Source organism: Lepus europaeus, chromosome 5 (genome assembly GCF_033115175.1).
Source record: "Lepus europaeus isolate LE1 chromosome 5, mLepTim1.pri, whole genome shotgun sequence".
NCBI classification, from domain to species: domain Eukaryota; kingdom Metazoa; phylum Chordata; class Mammalia; order Lagomorpha; family Leporidae; genus Lepus; species Lepus europaeus.
This window is the reverse complement of record NC_084831.1, coordinates 60,220,032-60,240,542: the sequence shown is the minus strand read 5'-3', so window position 1 is coordinate 60,240,542 and position 20,511 is coordinate 60,220,032. Positions and strand designations below refer to the sequence as shown.

General features: G+C 43.6%; 1 protein-coding gene across 1 annotated transcript in view; it reads left to right on the top strand.

Annotated features, from left to right (window-relative positions):
* The first annotated feature begins 799 nt into the window (after positions 1–799).
* Positions 800–20,511, top strand: part of WLS (Wnt ligand secretion mediator) — a 113,072-nt gene continuing 93,360 nt past the window's right edge. The window contains exon 1 of the mRNA XM_062191521.1: positions 800–1,168. Within this exon, the coding sequence (XP_062047505.1) occupies positions 1,063–1,168 (106 nt within the window). The 5' untranslated portion in view covers positions 800–1,062. The remainder of the gene's footprint in view (positions 1,169–20,511) is intronic.

Here is a 20,511-nt window from a genome sequence, read left to right as displayed (position 1 = left end):
CCCTATCCTTCAGGAATTAACAGCTCAGCTGTGGAGTTAAACCGTGGACACAGAAGTCCTCACAATAGGAGGTGAAAACGTCAACCCAGAATTGCAGGGGCTCAGCTCCCAGAGATACTTACGCGGAGGTGCTGTGGACAATTAGAAAGGCTTTTTTAGAAGTGCTGGTTTTTGAATCGGGCTTTCAAGATGCGGCAGAACGTGTTTTCAAGCAACAGCCCGGGCGAAGGCTGTGGAAGCCCCGCAGGCCGCGGGCGCAGGGTTCCTGAAGGGCTTTAGCTGGGCCCCTTGTCTGATAAGGAAGCCGGGACCTGCCCAGGGCAGCGGAGCTGGGAGTCGGTCCCGCATCTCCGTGCCTCTCTGGGGTTCCTTTCAACCATTCTCCTCTTTCCAAAAGAGAGTTCCAGTAGTTGGGGGCGGGGACGGGGCCATTTCCTCCTGAAGTGAACGTGGAAGTTTAAAGGGCTGCAGGGCGGCCCGCGGGTGGGTTAAATCTCGCACTTTGGGAAGCAGAAGGGGAAACGTGCCCGAGGCTGGGCGGACAGCCTCTGAACAGCCACAGCAGCGCCTGAGCGGTCCCGGCCCGTGGCGGGACAGGCTGCAGGCCAGCCCGGCAGCGCGGGGCCAGCGCCCGCCGGAGCTCCGATCCCCGGGCTGGCGGGCAAGGGGTAGAGGCAGAGAGGGAGGGAGGGAGGGAGGAAGCGCGAGAGGGAGGGAGGAAGAAAGGGAGGGAGGCGGCGTCATGTGATCCGCTTCCCTGCTCCTTTAAGCGTCCACAGGCGGCGGAGCGGCCACAATCACAGCTCCGGGCATTGGGGGAGCCCGAGCCGGCTGCGCCGGGGGAATCCGTGCGGGCGCCTGCGGTCCGGGTCCCATCCTCGCCGCGCTCCTGCACCCCTGAAGTTTTGCAGCGCCCAGCGAGGGGGCGAGGGAGGGAGGGCGCGCGAGAGGGGAAGGAGCAAAAAAAAAAAAAAAAAAAAAGAAAAAGAAAAAAAAAAGGAAAAAAAAAGCACACCCTAAAACATTTATTTCAAGGAGGAAAGAGAAAGGGGGGGCGCGAACATGGCTGGGGCAATTATAGAGAACATGAGCACCAAGAAGCTGTGCATTGTCGGGGGCATTCTGCTCGTGTTCCAAGTCATCGCCTTTCTGGTGGGAGGCTTGATTGGTAAGTGCGAGAGCGGCAAACTTTTCCCCCTTTCTCTCTTTTCGGGCCCCTTCCCTCTTCGCCTCTCGGGCTACTTGTTACAGTATCACTGCCTCGCTTCTATGATCTAATTAGTCCGGCTATTGTGCTTAAGAAAGCAGAGCTCCATGGGGCTCCGTGGGGCACCATCCAGTCTAGTGGCTAAGAGAAAAGGAGGGGAAAAAGTTTTGGCCTAGTTTCAGTATCCACTTGAAAGGCAGGAGGGGGTGGCGGGGGTGGGAATCTTAAGCATGGCGACGGATCGCGCGAGGAAGCGCTGGGTTACGAAGTTGATCGCGCCCCCCCACCCCGTCTCCGCTTTTTCCCGCGTACCCCCCCCCCCCGCCCTTTTCCTCTCCGTTCCCTTCCAATCAGCTCCGGTTGGGCAACGTAATCGACTTTATTAGGAACAACAGAAGAGTCGGGGAACTGCGCCCGGCGCTAACCCGGAGCCCTGCCGCAAGGCTGCGGTCGGCGCCAGTGCAGACGGCGTTCGGTCGTCCTGGTTGGGGGTAGGGGGGGTGGGGGGCGTTTCTAAGCCGCACCCCCTCCCGTGGCCGCAGACAGGTCCAGGAGGCGGGCGGGGACGTGGGACGGGGTACGGTAGGGTGGGAGAGCCCTAGGCGGGCGCCGCGGGAAGTTGGAGTGCTCGGAGGGGAAAAACGTATCCGAAAGGTGTTGCTTTTGGCCTCCTGCCCTCGCGTGAACCTCCCCTCCCCCACTTCTTAGAGCCCCAACAGCCGCGGAGTCTGAAGTCCCCGATCCTCTGCCCCCACCCCCACCCCGGCTGCCACCGCAGCCCCCCGCAGGTGACAGGTCGCAGGCCCCAGGCGATGGCGCCCGCCGTGGGAGACCTCCCGAGGCGTGCACCTCTCGGAGCCAAACAGGCTTCCGGGTGCCCGCTGTCTCAAGGACGGTCCCTTCGGTAAAACCCCCTTCCCCTGGCTGTCTCTCCGGCTTCAGCTCCCTCCCGCCCCTCCGCACACTTGCGTCCACCTCCCCTCAAGATTTGGGACATCCCGGCACAAACTTCAGCGCCAACTCTGCGGCGGGCGGGCGGGCGGGCGGGCGCGGATGCGAGGATCGGCTTCCTGCCTTCGCGGCTTTGTTAAAGTTTGCAGAGTGGAGGGAGCCCACGGAAGGGCTGGCCCCGCGCGTCCGTCTGCGGGAGTCCGCGTGCGGTGGGCTGTGGGCGCGGGCGCCGTCGTCGCGAGAGCTGCACAAGCTTGGGCACCTCTCGTCCTGTGCGTGGCGTTTTGTCTCCGGACTTGGTCTGATGGGGGACAAATTAAAGGGAGCCGGGTACTGTACATCGAAGCTAATTGTTTTAGACAAAGGAGAGTGGGTGCAGCTTCGTCGAGGAGAGAAATTCCTGGAGATCGTGCCTCTCTCCCCGTGTGCGTGTATTCACAAAGCAGAAAGGGGTTCGGAGTTTGCCAGGCTCGAATCAACACTTCATCGGTTTTATTTCTGGAATCTGCATCTTCAAAACACGCACACAAACCAGTTTTGGCTTTGTGTTAGGAGCTCCTGTTGGACTGTGTGCGATCTCCGTGTTGCCCTGTATTGGATTTTTCGAGGCTCTTAATACCTCGTCTGCTGGGAGCTGAAGGCAGCCTTCTTGTGCCTTCGTAGTGATTACGCAGCGGTTACAATTACACCTCTTGTCTCCCTTGATGAGCAGTTGCAGTTAGATGCCATTGGATCTTGTGTGATTTCAGTGGCAGACCATAATTAAAATTTCTTGCACCTTGTGCTTTCAGAATTAAATTGGCCTATTATCCCTGTCTGACCTTCATCCTCTTTGAGGTTTTTGCACAAGCAGCGAACCATTACACATAGTTTCCTGGTGTTTGTTGGTGTGTGTTTCTTTTTCTAAAGCTCATCTCCCAGCTTGGAAGAGCCCATTATCCGTGTTCTCCATTTCCTGGGGCACTTCCAGAACAGGTACAATTTCTGGAATGCTGCTCTGTGGGAGGGGGTCCCAGGCACCTTCAGTGGCTACAAGATGTGAGAGTTGCTGTAGGGTCGGAAGGAAGCGTTGTCTGTTCAAAGCAAAAGGTTTGCCTGGAGTCAGCGGTGCCAAGGGTTGTTTGCTGGAGAATTTAGTGACCTTGTATGACAACAACCTCTAAAAGTCAGTAGTGGCAGCTCCTAAGGCTGAGTAGACTTCCCTCAATTAATGACCCTCTTTAGTTCCAACTCCCTCCTGAAAAGAAAAGTATCCATGTATAAAGTTTCCTGGGAGACATTGTTGGGTAAGTCCATTGCCAGTGTCTCTCTCCTCTCAGCCACAAGGCCTTGTCCCCAGTTCTAGTCCAAAGACTACACAGATCAAATCCTTGAACAGTGACTTTCACTTAGAGAGGTGTGTGTGTGTGTGTGTGTGCCCCCAAACAAATCTAGGAACTTGAACATGCTCTAAGACCCAAACATAGGAAATGAATTATCAAGAAAAGGATGATCATGTTTTCCACCCAACTTTCTTACACTGGAAAGCAGATGAAACTGAGCAAAAAATAGAACTTCAATCAAGCAGGCAGTTGGAGCCAGGAGTTGCAGGAGCAGGGTGTAGGCTGGAAAGGCAAAGCAAAGTTCCTGCACCTCCTTCTGGGTGCCTCCCCAGTGAGGGGAGAACTCCCCCTGCTCTTGGTTCCTCTGCTGCTTCAGGGAGCGGTGTCTTTCTCATGTGTCCGCAGCCGCCTAAGGGGGACTTGGAGGTGGACCCTTGGAACTGGCCGTAATCTATATTTCTTTTTGATCACTGTTGTCCTTGATGAGAGGAAGCTTATATCTTAAGAAGAGGAGATCTTAATGGCACCGCTCCTATTTTAGGGTTCGGAATACTGCACACACGTGTTCACAACACAGAAACAGCCAGCAGCCCCTCTTCCAAATCACTGACAAAGTGTGAGCCCCAAAGTGATTCTGCAGTGGCGGAGTGATTAAACGTCCATTTCAGTCCTAAAACTGTGTCACTCTTTCATTGCCTGGAGAGTTTAATATGACATTTCCGCTGATGTCTTGGTTGCGGCCTTCCAGACTTGATGGGAGGACATTTAAATATTAACTATAAAAGGAATTAGGAGTGATTGTGTTTTGGTTTAGCCAGCTCAAACACTCCTCTATCCCAATGGCATTCTTGCCAACTTGGTTTTGCTTGTTTATGTATTTATTTATGTTCCTTGCTTTGTTGTTTGCTTTGCTTGTGCCAGTGTCTGTGTACTGCTAAACCTATAATGGGATTTTGCAAACAGGATCTGCAAGCAGTATCTTATATGGTAGAACTTAGGGTATTTGTAAACTCACCAATTTGTACTATGCTTTCATAAAAACTTTGAGCCCCAATAAGATCATGCATTTGATTGTTTTATGTGTTCAGAAGGCTTCCTAAGTGACTGGTTTCTCTAGTATTTAGGATCCATTTAGAAATTTAAGGACCCCTGAAAGAAATTAAAATACTTTTTAATGCTAGAGCTGCATATTTGTCCACCTTAAAAATAAACCTGCAGAAGATTTCAAAAAATATTTTTTTGAATTTTGCGTTTGGTGAATTTAGCTCACGGAGAAGCAGTTGCAGGCATAGGGGAAGGTGGGAGATGATGGGCCCCGAAGTGGGAGCGCAGCCCACTAACAGTCATGAACTCGAATCCCTGGCCCATTATGTGCAATTTGCTCAGCTTCAAATTAGTCATGTCTGGTTGAAAAAGCATGTCAATGGTTGAAAAAGCAGGTCATTGTTCTCACCTGTTCTAAAACTGAAGCGAAGGAAGATCAGGACTGGGTGAATACAAAGCTGTAGCATTGTTTTAAGCATATCAGAAATGAGAATATTTCCAACTTAAACTCCAAGCAAGTATAGCAAATGGCCAGTTATTATTTCTTTAGGAAGGATCACTCTTTCTTTCAGAAACTTGCCTATGTGAGTGTCCTAGTTTTTTTTAGATGTGATGAATATATTCTGTGGAATAAATATATACATGTTATTATTAATGTTCTCAAATTGTACGTGGATTCGCCCGCTGCTTTCAGTAATATAGCCCCTACTATGGGGCTGCTATTGTTTAAATGGAAACTATTGGTGGTTTTGACTGTGATCTATTCATGTGAGCTTTTGTGTCTGCTATCACTCATTTGAAGCTTATAGAATTTTAGGAAATTAATTATAGTTATGCAGATTATGTAAGTTTTTGCTCTAATGAATTTTAAGCTTGTTGCATTTATTACATTTTAGTATAAATTAATGATGTAATTGCAATTCTGCAGTGTCTGGCTATCTAGTGAGACTTTTGTAAAGCACTGATTAATTGATTTTTAGTTGCTGTTAGTCCACATTTTTCTTATTTGATTCTGCTTCTTATTTTGTAAAATTTCATATCTGAATACACCATGTCATTGTTTTCCTCTGCTAACAGCTAGAGGTATTTAATGTAATGTAGGACTTCTGTGCCACCTCACAAATTCATCTGTAAAGGGTGGAAAATTATTTTAGTAATTGAAATTACCTTGTGTGGCTTTTAAAAGGCTCCACTCGCTGTTTGGTTGTCGGAATGCAATCATGCTTGGGCGAAGTCTAATGGCTCTTTCATCTTATGGTTCCTTCAGTTCAGCCCGTCCAGCCTTCTACTGGAATTTTTCCTTTCCCTCTGAAAGTGAGAAACATTTCCTGGAGATAATAATGTTATATGTGACTTTGTGAGGTTTTCAAGTCTCCTTTCTGGAATCCAGATGTAGATTTAAAGCCTTCCCTACCAACATGACATTTTACAATAATTTGACCTTTAAAATATACTTTAAAAATTATTTATTTAATTGAGAGAGGCAGGGGGAGAGGGAGGGAGGAAGAGAGAGAGAGAAAGGGATAGTAAAATTTTTAAAAATCCGTGTAGACCAAGGAGAGATTCTTCCCTTATCTCCCTCATAAATGTGTTTTATAGAGAATTATGATGCGTTGAGATTGTATGAAGTCTCTTAGCTTGAAGCTCATGGGTACCACTTGCCTAATGTGCAAAATATTTATCAGGGCCTACCATGTGTTCACGATTGGGCTGCATGCTGACTGAGGGTTAGTGAAGAGGGCACTTGGGATCTCAGTAAAGTCGGGGAGCCATCTGTAGAATCTTAAAGTGCCCCTCTTAATCCAAGTTTGCCAGCAAAGTATTTCCTGTAAGGAGGATTTTCACTTAATTGTTGGGAATTTGGGAATTATATGAAATTAAAAGTCCTGTTAATTATACCCTGAAACAATTGTTTTAACATTTCATCTTGAAATAAATATATTAATAAAAAGTTTAACGTGTATCCAGTGGCAGACTTTGTTTTATCCACACGAAGCATTACCAAATGCTGTTTTTGTACCCATTTTACATGTAAAGAAACCAAGGTGCAGATCTAGTAAAACTGCTCAAGATCACCTAGCTAGTTGGGGTCAAAGCTGGGATTGGACTCCAGTCAGTCTGCCACCACAGCCAGAGTTAGCAACCATTAGAATCTTCCCCCAAACCCCCAAATCTTGACTTTTTGGTCTGATTAAAAAAATCATTTTAATACAGAAAAAAACTCATAATGACTGACAGTGAAATATAACTGATTTCTCATTTTTAATCATTGGGTAACATATTAAAACAAAGTAATTAAGTATGGCCATAAGTGGTGTCCAGCTGTCCAGAGCAAAGCAGTGCCTTGCCACAGCCGAGGGAGACACCTTTTGAGGAGGCTGCATGTGCCAGTCCCACCAATTTCTTACAAGTTCCAACCAGTCCCCATGGCGCATGAATCATCCAATCGTCTCAGCACTCAGCTTCATTAACCAGACGTGTTTGAGAGTCTGCTGCTTTAGAACACATTACTTGGTTTTATTTTCTTCAGCTAGTGGTTTTAACAAACAAGGCGTTCTTCAAAAGTTAACAGAAAATGCACATTTATATTTTAATTTCATTTCCATGAACTTTAGGGAAATAGCCTTGTATTTATTTATTTTATAATAAACCTGGACTTTCTCAAGGGAAAAACGTGGAAAAGGAATTAACTGAGGGTTGGAAAGGGTTTTGGAGGATACAGGATGGAGCACTTGACAGAAGATCCTCTTGTTATTGGAAGGTGAAAATTTCATTCCCCAAAGGATAATTTCTGTTTATGTACACACCCATGTATAATAATGAGGATATTCCGAACCAGCAGCTCCCAGGAACAGCCACACTGACACTGTGATGAGTACATTTTATTCTTTAGGAAAAATGCTGGTAGATTTTTTTCTAGCAAGACATTTGTAGCCCTCAATTTTGATAAAGACTCTAGCTCCTTCGAGACAGTGAGCATGAAGACATGAAATGATTGCATCTGTTTCCTTTAGATCTTATTTCTTCTCTGGGTATTGTGAAGGTAGCCCAGTAAACAGAGGTGAACAGTTCCCAAAGAAAGTGGCAGGTTAGTGATAGGAGATGAGAGGAAGAGCCTAGTGGCATTGACATCCTGAAACTTGATCATTGAAAGATGGTTTTTGACTTTCTTTTTCTTAAACGGATTGCTAAGTTACAGAAAACAGCAACTTACATATTTCAGAATGCAGAACCCAAGGTTCTTTAGCCTTTTACAACCACATCCCCTCCCCACCCCAAGCCATCACATTCCTCCCCTCATGAAATCTTGCAGAGGTGCAAAAGCAATACTCACTATCATTTGGTGTACTATCATCTGCTGCTTTTTGAAGATATGTACAGGGTGACAGTGCTTCACGTGTATTGATTTGATGAATGTTTATAACGGCCCAGAGAAGCAGTTACTGCGCTCTTCAATTTTCAGATGAAGCTGAGTCACCTTTTAGGAACTTTTCTGAGGTCACTGAAATAGTAAACAAGAGGACGAAGACTCTGATCCTTGATTGACTCCCAAGCTATGCTCTTGAGCTTAATGCCACTCTCCTCCCATTGTCCCTGCCATTTCTATGGGGAACAAAGGGGTGAGTGTGATGAAACTGATTCTATACCGATTCAGTGGAAGGGGAGAGTTCAGTCTCTCCTCTTCTACCCCTTCCCCAAATCGCATCACTGCCTGGTTGTCCATCACTGAACTCGTCACTTTCTAAACAAATGGTCCCATGACGTGATAACCACTACACCAGCCATTGTACACGCTGACCAGTTCTTGCATTTTGGGATGGGCTGAAACTGAGGAAACGGTATGCAGCTCCCCTGAAAGAAAGTGTTCCAGCAAAGGGTGGCTTTAGCTTTCTACCAGAAAACTGGTCAACATGACACCCACTGAGTGCCTCTTGGATTTACCATATACCGGAAGTCCTGAAGGTAGCTGTTGAGCAAAAGCAAGGACAATACGGATGAGGAAAAGGGAGAAAGGAGTAGAGTATGGGCTGAGGAGAGGGCAACTAGGGCCTTCGTAGACACATAACCATCTCTTCAGGACACAGCTTGTGCCGGGATTTCCAAAACCCACTTCTGATGCCGTCTACTCCTCCCAAACTGAGCTGGCATTTGTATCCGCTCTGCCTGTTCCCATCCTGGAACTGCAAGTGTGATTTTCTGCCCTTGCTTTCTCTTTCCTGTACCATTCTCTTAATATTCCTGGGTAAAGGAGTGTTCGTGCAATGTTCTTTGCCTGACAAGAATTATGGGACCTTTGGAAACTTCTGGTGCATCCCCTGTGTTAACTCAAAGGCTTTATCAGTACACATTTCCAAGAAAACAGAGGTATTAAAAAAAAAAAAGGCCAAGTTACTGCATTTGTTTTGGCAACGCATTATGACTTTTCTTTCGAAATAAAGTAATCAACCTACAAATGGTTGACTCAGTTGTTTCAAATCCCTAATTATTAAGGCCAAGTTCATGAAAGCTGAGCTAGATTACTACCGCCTCAGTCCTGTCTTACCACCTGGGGGGGGGGGGGGAGAAACAACCGAGAGTGCGTGCTTCTGATCTCAAGACTAGGACCCTGTAGACAGTCTGTGGTCTCAGTGATCTCAAATAGATCACAGTCGCTGCTTAGTTCCCTCTCTCAGTTGTGATGTGAGACAGAAGCCTCCTACCTTATGGGGATTGCTTCAAGGATTAAAAATCCTTGGAATCCACTATCTTGAGGATCTGGCACATGTTGGGGGTGTCTCATTGAACCTGGCCTACCAGCGAGTGACTTCCCAAGGACTTGCAACTGAAACTACCTACTTAAACTCCATATGCATCTCTCCTACTTTTCTTTTGTTTGTCCCGCTCTGCTCCTAGATCTGGGGGAACTGAAACGTGGCATCATTTATTATCCATTCTTTTTTTTTTCTTTAGTCACCACCATTTTGTCAAACATCGACAGAATGACCCGAAACGTTGCTCAGTCTGGGTTTGAAACTTCAGAGAGGTCATACTGCTTTCTAATATTAATCCCAGTATTATAACTCCACATCTTATACTGAGCCTTCCAAAAATGGTAGAATTTTGTTGTGGAGAACCACTGAGAACGCACGCCCGGATTATTCTAAAGCAGGCATGCAAGCATGTTTTACTCCCAGGAGGATTCCCTCTTGCATGTAGTCAGGGTCTGTTTATTGCTTGTGCACTATCCCCAAGTTTAACAAAGCCATTTTCCGAGTCCACACTTCGAAGTTGCTAAAATTGGCCACAGAAATCCAGTGGCAGCATGGCAATGTTAGGAGTGTGGGCACTTGAGGGCAGAGAAGGAGACAAGACATCGATGGAAAGTCTGTCCAGAATATGGAAGTCCAGGATGCTGGGGTCTCTGGGATATAGGAAAGTGATCTCACCCCTCAGTGGTTCTCTCCTCCCACACCCTCTGGGTGCCATCAATACATTATTGGCTAATGAGATCATAGATTTTACTCTATAGCTGACGATTTTGTAATTGTCCATGAGTGCAACTATTTGTGTCCACTGTATCCATACACTTAGTTGTGTGAGGCCTGAATGGAAGCTGTGGGACTTGTCGGAATGAAATGCTGAAGATGAAAGGACCTTAGAGACTATCTCATTGTGCCTCATTTAGGAGGTCAGAATCCTAGGCAAGGAAAGTCACTCAGTTCACACAGTGGGAGAGCAGAATCATGACTTAGACAGAGACTGTGGTGCCAGTCAGTGCTCCGAGGGTGTGTCTCCTCTCCACCTGCTGTTCTGGGCTCTCAGGGAATTAATGTGCAGAAAATTCCCAACCTATGCTTCTGACAGCCCGATGGACTTTTCTGTTACTTGAAAATAAAGCTGCAGTAACTTTGTCTTCTCTTTCTTGTCTTCATACACTTAATATTCTTAGCTAATCTCTTATGGAGCCATGGAATGATAGTGTTAAATTCTATGTGGACTTTAAGCAGCATTACAGAATTAAGATTTTTTTAATTAAAAAACAATCCTGCATTCCTTCTTTGCTTGTTGAGGGGAATGTAAATTTAAAACTCTTAAACTTTTCCAACCCTAAGCATAGTCCTTTGTGTTTAGTTTTAACACGTGATTGGTGTGAGGCTTCCTTGAATAAAAGAAACCTCTGACTAACTTTTGTGCTTGTGGAGGATGTTTCTGGTAGGTATGATTCTCAAGCTATAGTTGCTTGGAGAAAAGTCACATAGCCCAGTATTTTTAAAATCTGATTTACATACAAAAGAAGCAAAAAATTCCTCCTCCTTTGTCTTTGCTCTTTCTTCCCTCTGAAGGACATTGTAAGCAGAAAATTCACGGGACCAAGATTGGACTTAAAATGTTAAGGGCCCCAGATTTTGTGAGTGACAAGCATAGTTTTGGGGACGAGAGATGCAAGTGTTACACCATAGATTCTTCCTCCTCTGTCTTTCTTTTAGTTGAAATTAAGCAGGGTCAGAAAGCATGGTTGTTGTTGGTGGTGGTTTTTGTTTTTGTTTTTGCTTTTCACCATCTAATTTCGCTGAAACAGATCTTGACCCTTAAGTCTTTGTTTAACATGCTTGCTTTCAGGTGATCACAGCCAAAAAGGTGGGTCCCGTATTTTATTAACTCCAGCCGTCTCTCAAGGCAGATGAGAGCTTTTGAGGTCCTGTTCCTTTCGCTGTGGTTCTTATGTATTTTATCTGCTGTCATTTATGCTGTAAACTGCCCTGGAGTGCGTAGCCTGCAGTGTGGAAAAGACAGGTCCTCGCATTCCATCCACTCTTCTCTTCTTTGGAGCTAGTTCTGGCTTGTGCGAACTGGGCTCCTACCCTGCATACCAGAGGGAAGTTGTAGATAAGATTTTTGCTGAGGCTTTGAACAGACTTTACCTTGGGCCTTGCTGTGACTTTTAAAACACGTCTTTATTTAGAAAGGATCAGCGTCTTCAGAATCGTGGTTTGGGGGGAAACTTGTCTGTGACAGGCAACTCTGAGACCGGAGACATCTTTTTGTTCACCCCTCCCCCTTCAGGTTTAAAATGTGCAGGTCTGTCTGTGAATGTGCCAGGGTTAAATTCCTGGCGCTATTCTTTGAACATGCTCAAACAGGACAGTCTCGCTCTATGAGAATAAGGTATTTCTGGGTAATGGTTGATGAAAGAGAAAGCAACGGTATAATTTGTAGATGCTCAAAAGTTTTAAACTAAAAGAGCACCAAGGTTGTGTTTTAATTAGCATTTCATTCTTTTGTTTAAATCAAGTCAGAGGAATTCTTCCAGGACATTCCTCTCCTACCCTACCCACTGGGACAATAGATAAAGCAAGAAAATAAGAGGTTAGAAGGATGAGTAGTATGTTTGCAATTTTAATAAAGTCAGGGTTGATGTATGTATGAGATAGTAACATTTCTGGGTTAGGACTCAGGCAGGGTACTTACGCCAGTTCTGTCCGGGAAAGTCATCAACTCTGGCAACAAAACAAACTTGTGATAATTTTGAAAGTTGTTTGTGATGACGTGGACATAGGATAAGATTTCTGAGAAATAATCTTTGTACAAAACAACACGGTGTTCGCTCAAGGTGTTCCATGGGACGTCTTCTGTCCAGTAGGAACCATAATCATCCTTCCTTGCACAATGATCAGATTACTGACTCCTGGAATGTGGTTTTAGGATTGATCTGATAGTGATTTGACTTATCAGTCTTGTTTTGTGACGTAGACAACGCATTTATGTGCCGTGAGCCTCAGGAACTTCTATTTCAAGGGTAGGTTGTAGAATTTAAGTGAGAGAATGTTATGTGGTTCTTGTGTACCTGCATATAGGTGAAAGTTCCATTAATATATGTGAGCCAGTCCCCTGAATTAGAAATTGCTACTAATTGGCTTTTTGAAGGCTTTTAAAAACATTTTTTGGGTGTCATCCTGGTTTTCTTAGTCATACAGCATGTTGCTTCAATGCCTTAATAGATTAGATAAAATTAGAAACCCAACAATTCTGCTGGATAGCCTTCCTGTTAGGCATAATCTATGACAATCAGTAGTCAAACATGCCATTTATGTATTTGGTAATTAGAATGATTAACCTAATTTTTGGTTTAGTCAGTAGTAGTTTTCACCGTTTTTAACGTGAATCTTTAATTTCTGCCTTTAAAAAATGTAGGCCAGTATTCATGGCTCTTTATATCATAGTTGAAGCCCAGTTAGCAAGACTTTTAAGTAGCAATTATATGGAAGGGACATATTCCAAATTGTTTGCTGCAAACTTAATCCCAGATTTTTTTTTACTATATACATGCATACATACATATAGCTCTCATCTGCTGGTTCATTCCCCAAATGCCTGCAACAGCCTGGTCTGGTTTCCTGCTAGAGCAGGAAACTCAATCCCTTAAGAGTGACGGATTCAAGTACTTGAGTCATCACCTGCTGCTTTCAAGGGGGTGCATTAGCAGGAAGCTGGAATCCAGAGCGTGGTCAAGACTCAAGTCCAGATACTCAGATAAGTGTTGCCAGAATTCCAATGCCAAATACCTGTCCATGTTTTACATTATAAAATTGGAGTCCTTACCCACAGAGATTTTATAAAATGCTAGATAATAAGATAAATGATGAAGACCTTTGTAAGTCAAATTATGAATGAAGATGATGATCATTTTCATGATGGCCCTGACTATTGTGGCCATTTGAATTATAAAATATTAACTACTTCTGAAACATTAGCTGGAATAGCAGTGTTGTATTGTGAGAGATGTTAAACAAAAGCTAATGATTAAAACATAACCTTTATAAAACTAAAAGCTACCTGAGAATATGGGTGATCGCAGCTGCTCAGATTCATTTGCAGTTGTCCCACAAACATAGTACAGTTCAGGTGAGCAATATTTGTTGAAGAAGTTAATAGGTAAATGCCATGCATTTGGGACTTCCTATAGAAGTAGCTAAAACACTCCAAATTTCAGGTCTGCTTTAAATTTTATAACATTCATTTCAGAGCTGTGCTTTTAGTATTTAGATTAGATAAGGGTTCCTATTATTCACTTGAATGTAAAAGACTGTGTTACCATTTTAGTGCCAGGGCACTTTGAAAAATTTGTGGAAAAATGAAAAAAAAAGTTTGCTTCAATGTGAAAATGTTTAAATTCATTCACTCTAGGGATCTTCAAAAAGTTTGTGGAAAGTATGAATTATGGAAAAAAAGGATACATGGATTTCAAAGTTTTTTTTGCACCAAAATAAATTGGTTTTAATTACATTTTTCTACAAACTTTTTAAAGTACTCTCATCCATGTGCTAATGTTTGTAATAGTCATTCAATTTTTGGGGTAGGAAGGGGACTTTTTCCTACATAATATGGCCCAGAGAAAGTGGAAGGAGAGAAAAAGATTTGAACTCAGCTTCTTGGCTACAGCAAAGTGTTTTATTACCCATGATACTATTATGCTCATTGTGATTATGTTTCACTGTATATTTTGGCCTTTAATTAGCTGAAAGGGCAGATAACTGAGGATGGTTGGCAGTCCATACTGGTTGGTAAAGTTTATTAAGAGGAAGGGAATACACATTAGGCGTGTATTTCCATATTTTGAATATGCGGTAGGAAATGTTGAATGCTCAGAAGCAAATGTGTTGCTTCTGCGCCACAAGGGTAATCTTGGAGGGGCTTCTTTTAGAAGACTACAGTGTTTGCTTTGTTTTCTATAGACCTTGAAAGATGGAAAACTCATCTTTCTAAGTTTTCCTTCTAAGAATTTCTGGGATTTACTTATGGTTATTCTTAGAGACCAATAATACATTTATGATGTCAGCTTTCATAAATGCCCTTGACTAGAAAACAAAATTCATGCAAATAACCACCTCTGCATTCCATTGTGTTCAGCTTGTGGATCTGGTGGGTGGAATGAATTCATCTACACATTCCTCCAGGTTCCTGAACGGTCGGTCCTGAAACACACTGTGCTCACTGTGTGCCTGCGGGCAAAGAGAATCCTTGCAAGTAGAGCCAGGCAGAGGAGCAGAGATTTAAGAAGCACATGTAAGCTGAAAGGGAAGGAAGAGAAAGCTGAAGAGAACAGTAGAGACAAAACCACACAAAAGCTGCACTTGTACAGCTTTTAGACCTTCCAGTGAGAAGTGGGAGCAGCAGAGAGAGCTGGTGCAGTGGGGAAGTGGGGTGGGAGGGTGGCAGTAGTAGATAGAGAGACAACAGGGACTTGAAATGAGCACTAGGAGTTCTTCCTTAGTGGGCCATCTTGTTATCATGCATTCCCTTCCTTTAAAATAATGGCAAATGGGCCAGCATTGTGTCGCAGTGGGTTCCACCCCTGCCTGCTACATAGGCATCCCATAGCAGAGTGTTGGTTTGAGTCCTAGCTGCTCTGCTCCATTTTGGATCCAACTCCCTGCTAATGCACCTGGGTAAGCTATAGAAGATGGCTCAAGTGCTTGGATCCCTGCCCCTCTCCGGCATCTCCTAGCTTTTGCCTGGCCCGGCCCTGACCATTGTGGCCATTTGGGGAGTGAACCAGCAGATAGAAGATCTTTCTTTCTGCATCTCTCCCTCTGTGTCACTCTGCGTTTCAAATACATAAGATAAATCTTTTTAAAAATGACTTCTTAGGGTTATTTTTGTTTTTGTTGTCATTCTGCTGTGGACCCATCACTGCCTTAATAGAGACTGGATACAACTCCCCTGGAAATAGAAATGTATTATTTCAAACGTAAGTCAGAGTTTTGGGGTCAGGAGACTAGATTCAGATCTTCACTGTGCCACTTGCCAGCTTTGTGGCCTTGAACAAAATATTTAACTCAGAGCCTGCATGTCCTTATCTTCCAAGTGGGAAAAGTAGGAGTCCTATTGCTGTCCCATGATGATGTTCAGATGATTTAATGAGTAGATGTGTGAAAAGGCGTAATGAATAGTAAGCTCTCGGAATGTAATAGGTACTATCTTATAGTTCTTCTTTTGCCCCAGGATTGAGTCCTTGGAGGTAAATCACCCAGCTCCTTTGGAGGCTGGCACAAAAGGTCTTTGCCTGCTCTGAGTCTTGCTGCATGGTTCAGAAGAGAGTAGCTGAACCCAATTCCAGAGCCAGTTTAGATCGCTTGTTTGAATTTGAAATGTAGTGATTGGAAATAGGCATTTTTGTGACCTCCCAATATCTTTCTTTTAAAAACAAGGATACAATGATGTTAAGGGAATTAAAAAAAGAAAACAAGAAACTCTTGCCATCTGCTATTTTAATGCAAGGATTCTGTATTAACTCTTTGTTGTTCCTCTTCTGTGATTGGATATTTCCAATTTTATGTGAAAGAAATGTAAAAGTCTGCTCAGCAGAAGCCCAGAAGCTCACTGTTTCTGCTGCTTCTGTCAATTACATGTTTACTTTGGGAATGCAGCAGTCAGTTCCTCTTCTCTTCCTTTGAAACTCTGCTCTACTTCTTAACCCAACATTGCTGTTGAGCCATTGAACCATGGGAAATTCATTTTCAAAATCTGCTTAATTGCTGTGAGACTTTTAATTTGTTCTGGATGATGGTGCTAATGTCTGGGAACTGGGACTGAAGCCCTCCAGAGTTGTTAATTTAATCAACCGCTGTGCCCTTGCCATGCCTAATGAAGGGGGGCAAGCGGATCCTTCTCACAAAGAGGCTGGGTCCCTCCTGGCCACCTCGCCAAAGATGAATGAGGGAGGCCCCATGGTTAGCTTGAACACTTGGGGCAAATTACCAGGGTGTCAGTCCACATTATCTGAAGCCCAGGGTTATGCTTCCCAAAATAATTATCGAGCAGGTTTTATGTTGGATCCCAGAGTTTTCAGGCCTGGGGTTTATGTGTGTGTGTTCACACCTGCTAATGTGCAAAATTATTTAATCAGAGAGGTTCTGTTGGGGCTTTGTCTATAATCTGTAAGATCATAAACATCACCCCCAGACTATTGATATTCCTGTTAACCACTGAAGTTTTCCATGACGAGACTAGTGAAAGCTTGCTCTGTCCTCATGATAAATTAGCTTGTTTATTCCTCTTCTGCTTATTTCTATCCTGCTGTTGGTTAGTGTAATGAAGCAGAAGTCCATTGTATATGTTCATTGGGTAGCGATCCTCTGGCACCAAAGGGGGTAATTGAGTAGAAAGGCGGAATGCTGTTGGTGCATGGGAGAAGTTAACACCACATGAGGTCACCAGGCTTCAGGCTTTAATCAATGTGGACACAATGCAATTGAGATTTTGAAAAGGGTTTGTTTATAGTGTGAAAGTAAGGGTCAGTAGTTAATTTGAAATGCTGTAGGTGTGTTTTCCTTGAACCGAGAAGGTAGAGAGCATGTGTCATAGAGGATTGTAAATATCCTCAAGGGAGGGATGTAATTGGTGTAGGGATTTAAAAGAAGGGCATTTAAGAACTTCACTGTACGTATTAGCCATCTGTTTTAACATTCTTTAAAATAAAGCATCTGTAGAAGGAACACTATATAAGTTCATAGTGTAGAGGCACAGCCTTACCAACAAACAACTTTTCTTCTTTTTTCTAAGTAGTGATTTCCTTTGCAAAGATGTATCTAACTATCTATATCCATCTAGTGCTATAACATGATGCTAGGTTTCTCCTATCCAAGGTTTCTCTTTCCATGGTTTGTTACCTGTGGTCAACTGTAGTCTGAAAATATTAAATGGAGTATTCCAGAAATAGATAGTCTATAAGCTTTGAACAACTTTTATCATAGTATATGTTATAATTGTTTTATTTATTTTATTGCCATATATCATTGTTAACCTCTTACTGAGCCCAATTTATAAGTTCATCTTTATCATAGATATATGAATAGGAAAAATCATGGTGTATATGACAAAGTTTGGTACCATCCATGGTTTTGTGCATACATTGAGGGTCTTGGAACATATACACTGTGGATAAGGGAGGGCTACTGTAATTCTAAAAGAATGCTCACTGTAGGAAGTTTACATCTTCTAGGATTTTTAATTGTGGCTTGAATAGAAAATATGCGAACCATTAACTCTTTGCTTGTTCATGCCATAGCCCTTTTCCATATCAAGGCTACAATCTGTATCAGGCATGTCTCTCTGTCTTTTGGATTATCTTTGGCATTTCCCTCTATTATTTAATTATTTAAGTTTATCAACACCTAACAAACACCATGCTTTTATTTTATTTTACTCTTCAGCCAGTTTGAAAGTTAGAGAGGGCCCACCTTTTTGCTACAGGGAAACTTTGCAAACAACATCTGATTGTTGGACATGACTCCTGGTAAAGAGCATGAAAACTGTGGAAGAGCCAAAGGCTTTCCCTGAACTCCCTGATGCTCTCCTCTCTCTGGCATTGCCCTCCATTATTTAATTACTTAAGTCTCAGCGCGTTGATATTCATGAGACCGCTCTGTTGTGTAGTGGTTCTTTCCTCTTCTGAGATACTTTTATAGTAATCACCCCATTGGAGCATAGCAACAACACTGCAAGTCAGGCCTTTCACCAGGGATTTTCACATTTTGAAGTTATGGAACCCAAAATGGAGAATAACTGTGGTATGTTTTCTTTGGGAAGGCAGTAGATTTGTTTGTGGGTGGAAGAACACTGGGGATTCAAAAATTAATTATTACATGATGATATATTGACAAATAGGAAAATAGTTTTTTACAAAATATAATTATTTGTTATAAAAATCACTGTATAGGCCGGCGCTGTGGCTCAACAGGCTAATCCTCCACCTTGCGGCGCCGGCACACCAGGTTCTAGTCCCGGTTGGGGTGCCGGATTCTGTCCCGGTTGCCCCTCTTCCAGGCCAGCTCTCTGCTGTGGCCCGGGAGTGCAGTGGAGGATGGCCCAAGTGCTTGGGCCCTGCACCCCATAGGAGACCAGGAGAAGCACCTGGCTCCCGGCTTCGGATCAGCGCGGTGTGCGCCAGCCGCGGTGGCCATTGGAGGGTGAACCAACGGCAAAGGAAGATCTTTCTCTCTGTCTCTCTCTCTCACTGTCCACTCTGCCTGTCAAAAATTTAAAAAATTAAAAAAAAATCACTGTATAGTGGCCGGAGCCACAGCTCAATAGGCTAATCCTCCACCTGCTGTGCCGGCACCCCAGGTTCTAGTCCAGGTTGGGGCGCCGGATTCTGTCCTAGTTGCTCCTCTTCCAGTCCAGCTCTCTGCCGTGGCCCAGTAGTGCAGTGGAGGATGGTCCAGGTGCTTGGGCCCTGCACCCGCATGGGAGACCAGGAGGAAGCACCTGGCTCCTGGCTTCAGATTGGCATAGCGCCCCGTCTGTAGCAGCCATTTGGGGGGTGAACCAACAGAAGAAAGACCTTTCTCTCTGTCTTTCTCTCTCACTGTCTAACTCTGCCTGTCAAAAAAATAAATAAATATATATTCACAGAAAGGCCATTTTTATATTGATTTGATATCCCATAGAATGGACATCACAGTTAAATTATTCAGTCTCCTATTGTTGGTCATTTATGGTTTTTCCACTTTGGGGCCTATAATAAACAATATTGGAAAGATTTTCCTAGTAATTGAATTCTTAATCACATCCTTACCTATTTTCTGGCAGTTTCACTTCTGTGAATTTATCTTAAGTGAAAAAATTAAAAAAAAAACTATGTCCACGTTTATAAAGATTTTGGTGATCACTGCTAATCACCAAATAACCCACTAACCATATCTGCAAATGTTAGTCTTCTTGCATCTTGACCAGTAATGGCAGTACTTTTATTTTTAAAATTTTTGATGGAGATTTTAGTGAGGGTATGAGATTTAACCAATTTGCATTAAGTTCCTTTATATTCTTTTTTTAAAGATTTATTTATTTATTTGAAAGGCAGAGTTAGAGGGAGGGAGAGTGTGTGTGTGAGAGAGAGAGAGAGAGAGAGAGAATCTTCCATCAGCTGGTTCACTTCCCAAATGGCCACAATGACCAGGGTTGGGCCAGGTTGAATCGAGGAGCTAGGAGCTTCTTCTGGTCTCCCATGTGGGTGGAAGGGGCCCAGGGAGTTGTATCATCCTCCACTGCTTTTCCCAGGTGCATTAACAGGGAGCTGGATCAGAAGTGGAGCAGCCAGGGCTTAAACTGGTGCCCATATAGGATGCCAGTGCTGTAGATGGTGGCTTAACTTGGTGTGCCAAAGCACCAGCCTTCCCCCCGCCCCATTTTATTCTTTAAATAGTAATTCTTTGATTGATAGTAAAGGTAAAACTCTTTTCATGTGCTTATTGGGTATTTATATTTTTTATGACTTGCTTGGTTATCTTTTCTTTAATATACTATGTTCAAAATTGACCCTCCCAATAATACAACTTCTTGGAGATTAGGAAAAGGGAGAATTTATTGAGGAGGATGGTTGCTGTTTTTTGGCTGCTCAGTGTGCTCAATTTACCCATTGTATTGACAAAACACTGAATCTCATTTGTAGCATTTCCCTTTGTTACTCTCAGTCCACATGGTTAAGGGAATCCTTGCTTCTGATTTCAGTGATAGCCATGTGCATATATGGCTCAAGTTAGTCCCATCAGAGTGAATTCTGAGACTTACATGGAGGCTACCAGAAAGAGGTATTCTCTCTTTTTCTTACTGAATTTGAACTTGGAGAATATGAGTCTGGAACTGTTGGAATCCTGCCAATGAAGTCTGAGAATGAAGCTAATAAAATAGAAGGTAGAACTCAATGACAGCAGAGCAGTGAGCTCTGTTGATATAATTTGACTTCTCAAAACAACCACTAAAGACTGCTCTATCTCTGGACATTTTTCACTCTCACCTTATATTTGATCAATGTAATTTCTGCTCAAACATCTTAATGCAGGATTTCCTGTCTCTTGCAACCAAAACTGATGCACTTACTATGTCTTCAGTTTAACGATAAATTCATGGAGGTCACTAGTGTCTTGTAGATGGGGTTTGCTTATGTTTGATGGACTAGGTCTTCTATGAGAATTAAAAAAATTGGGGCCAGCACTGTGGCGCAGTAGG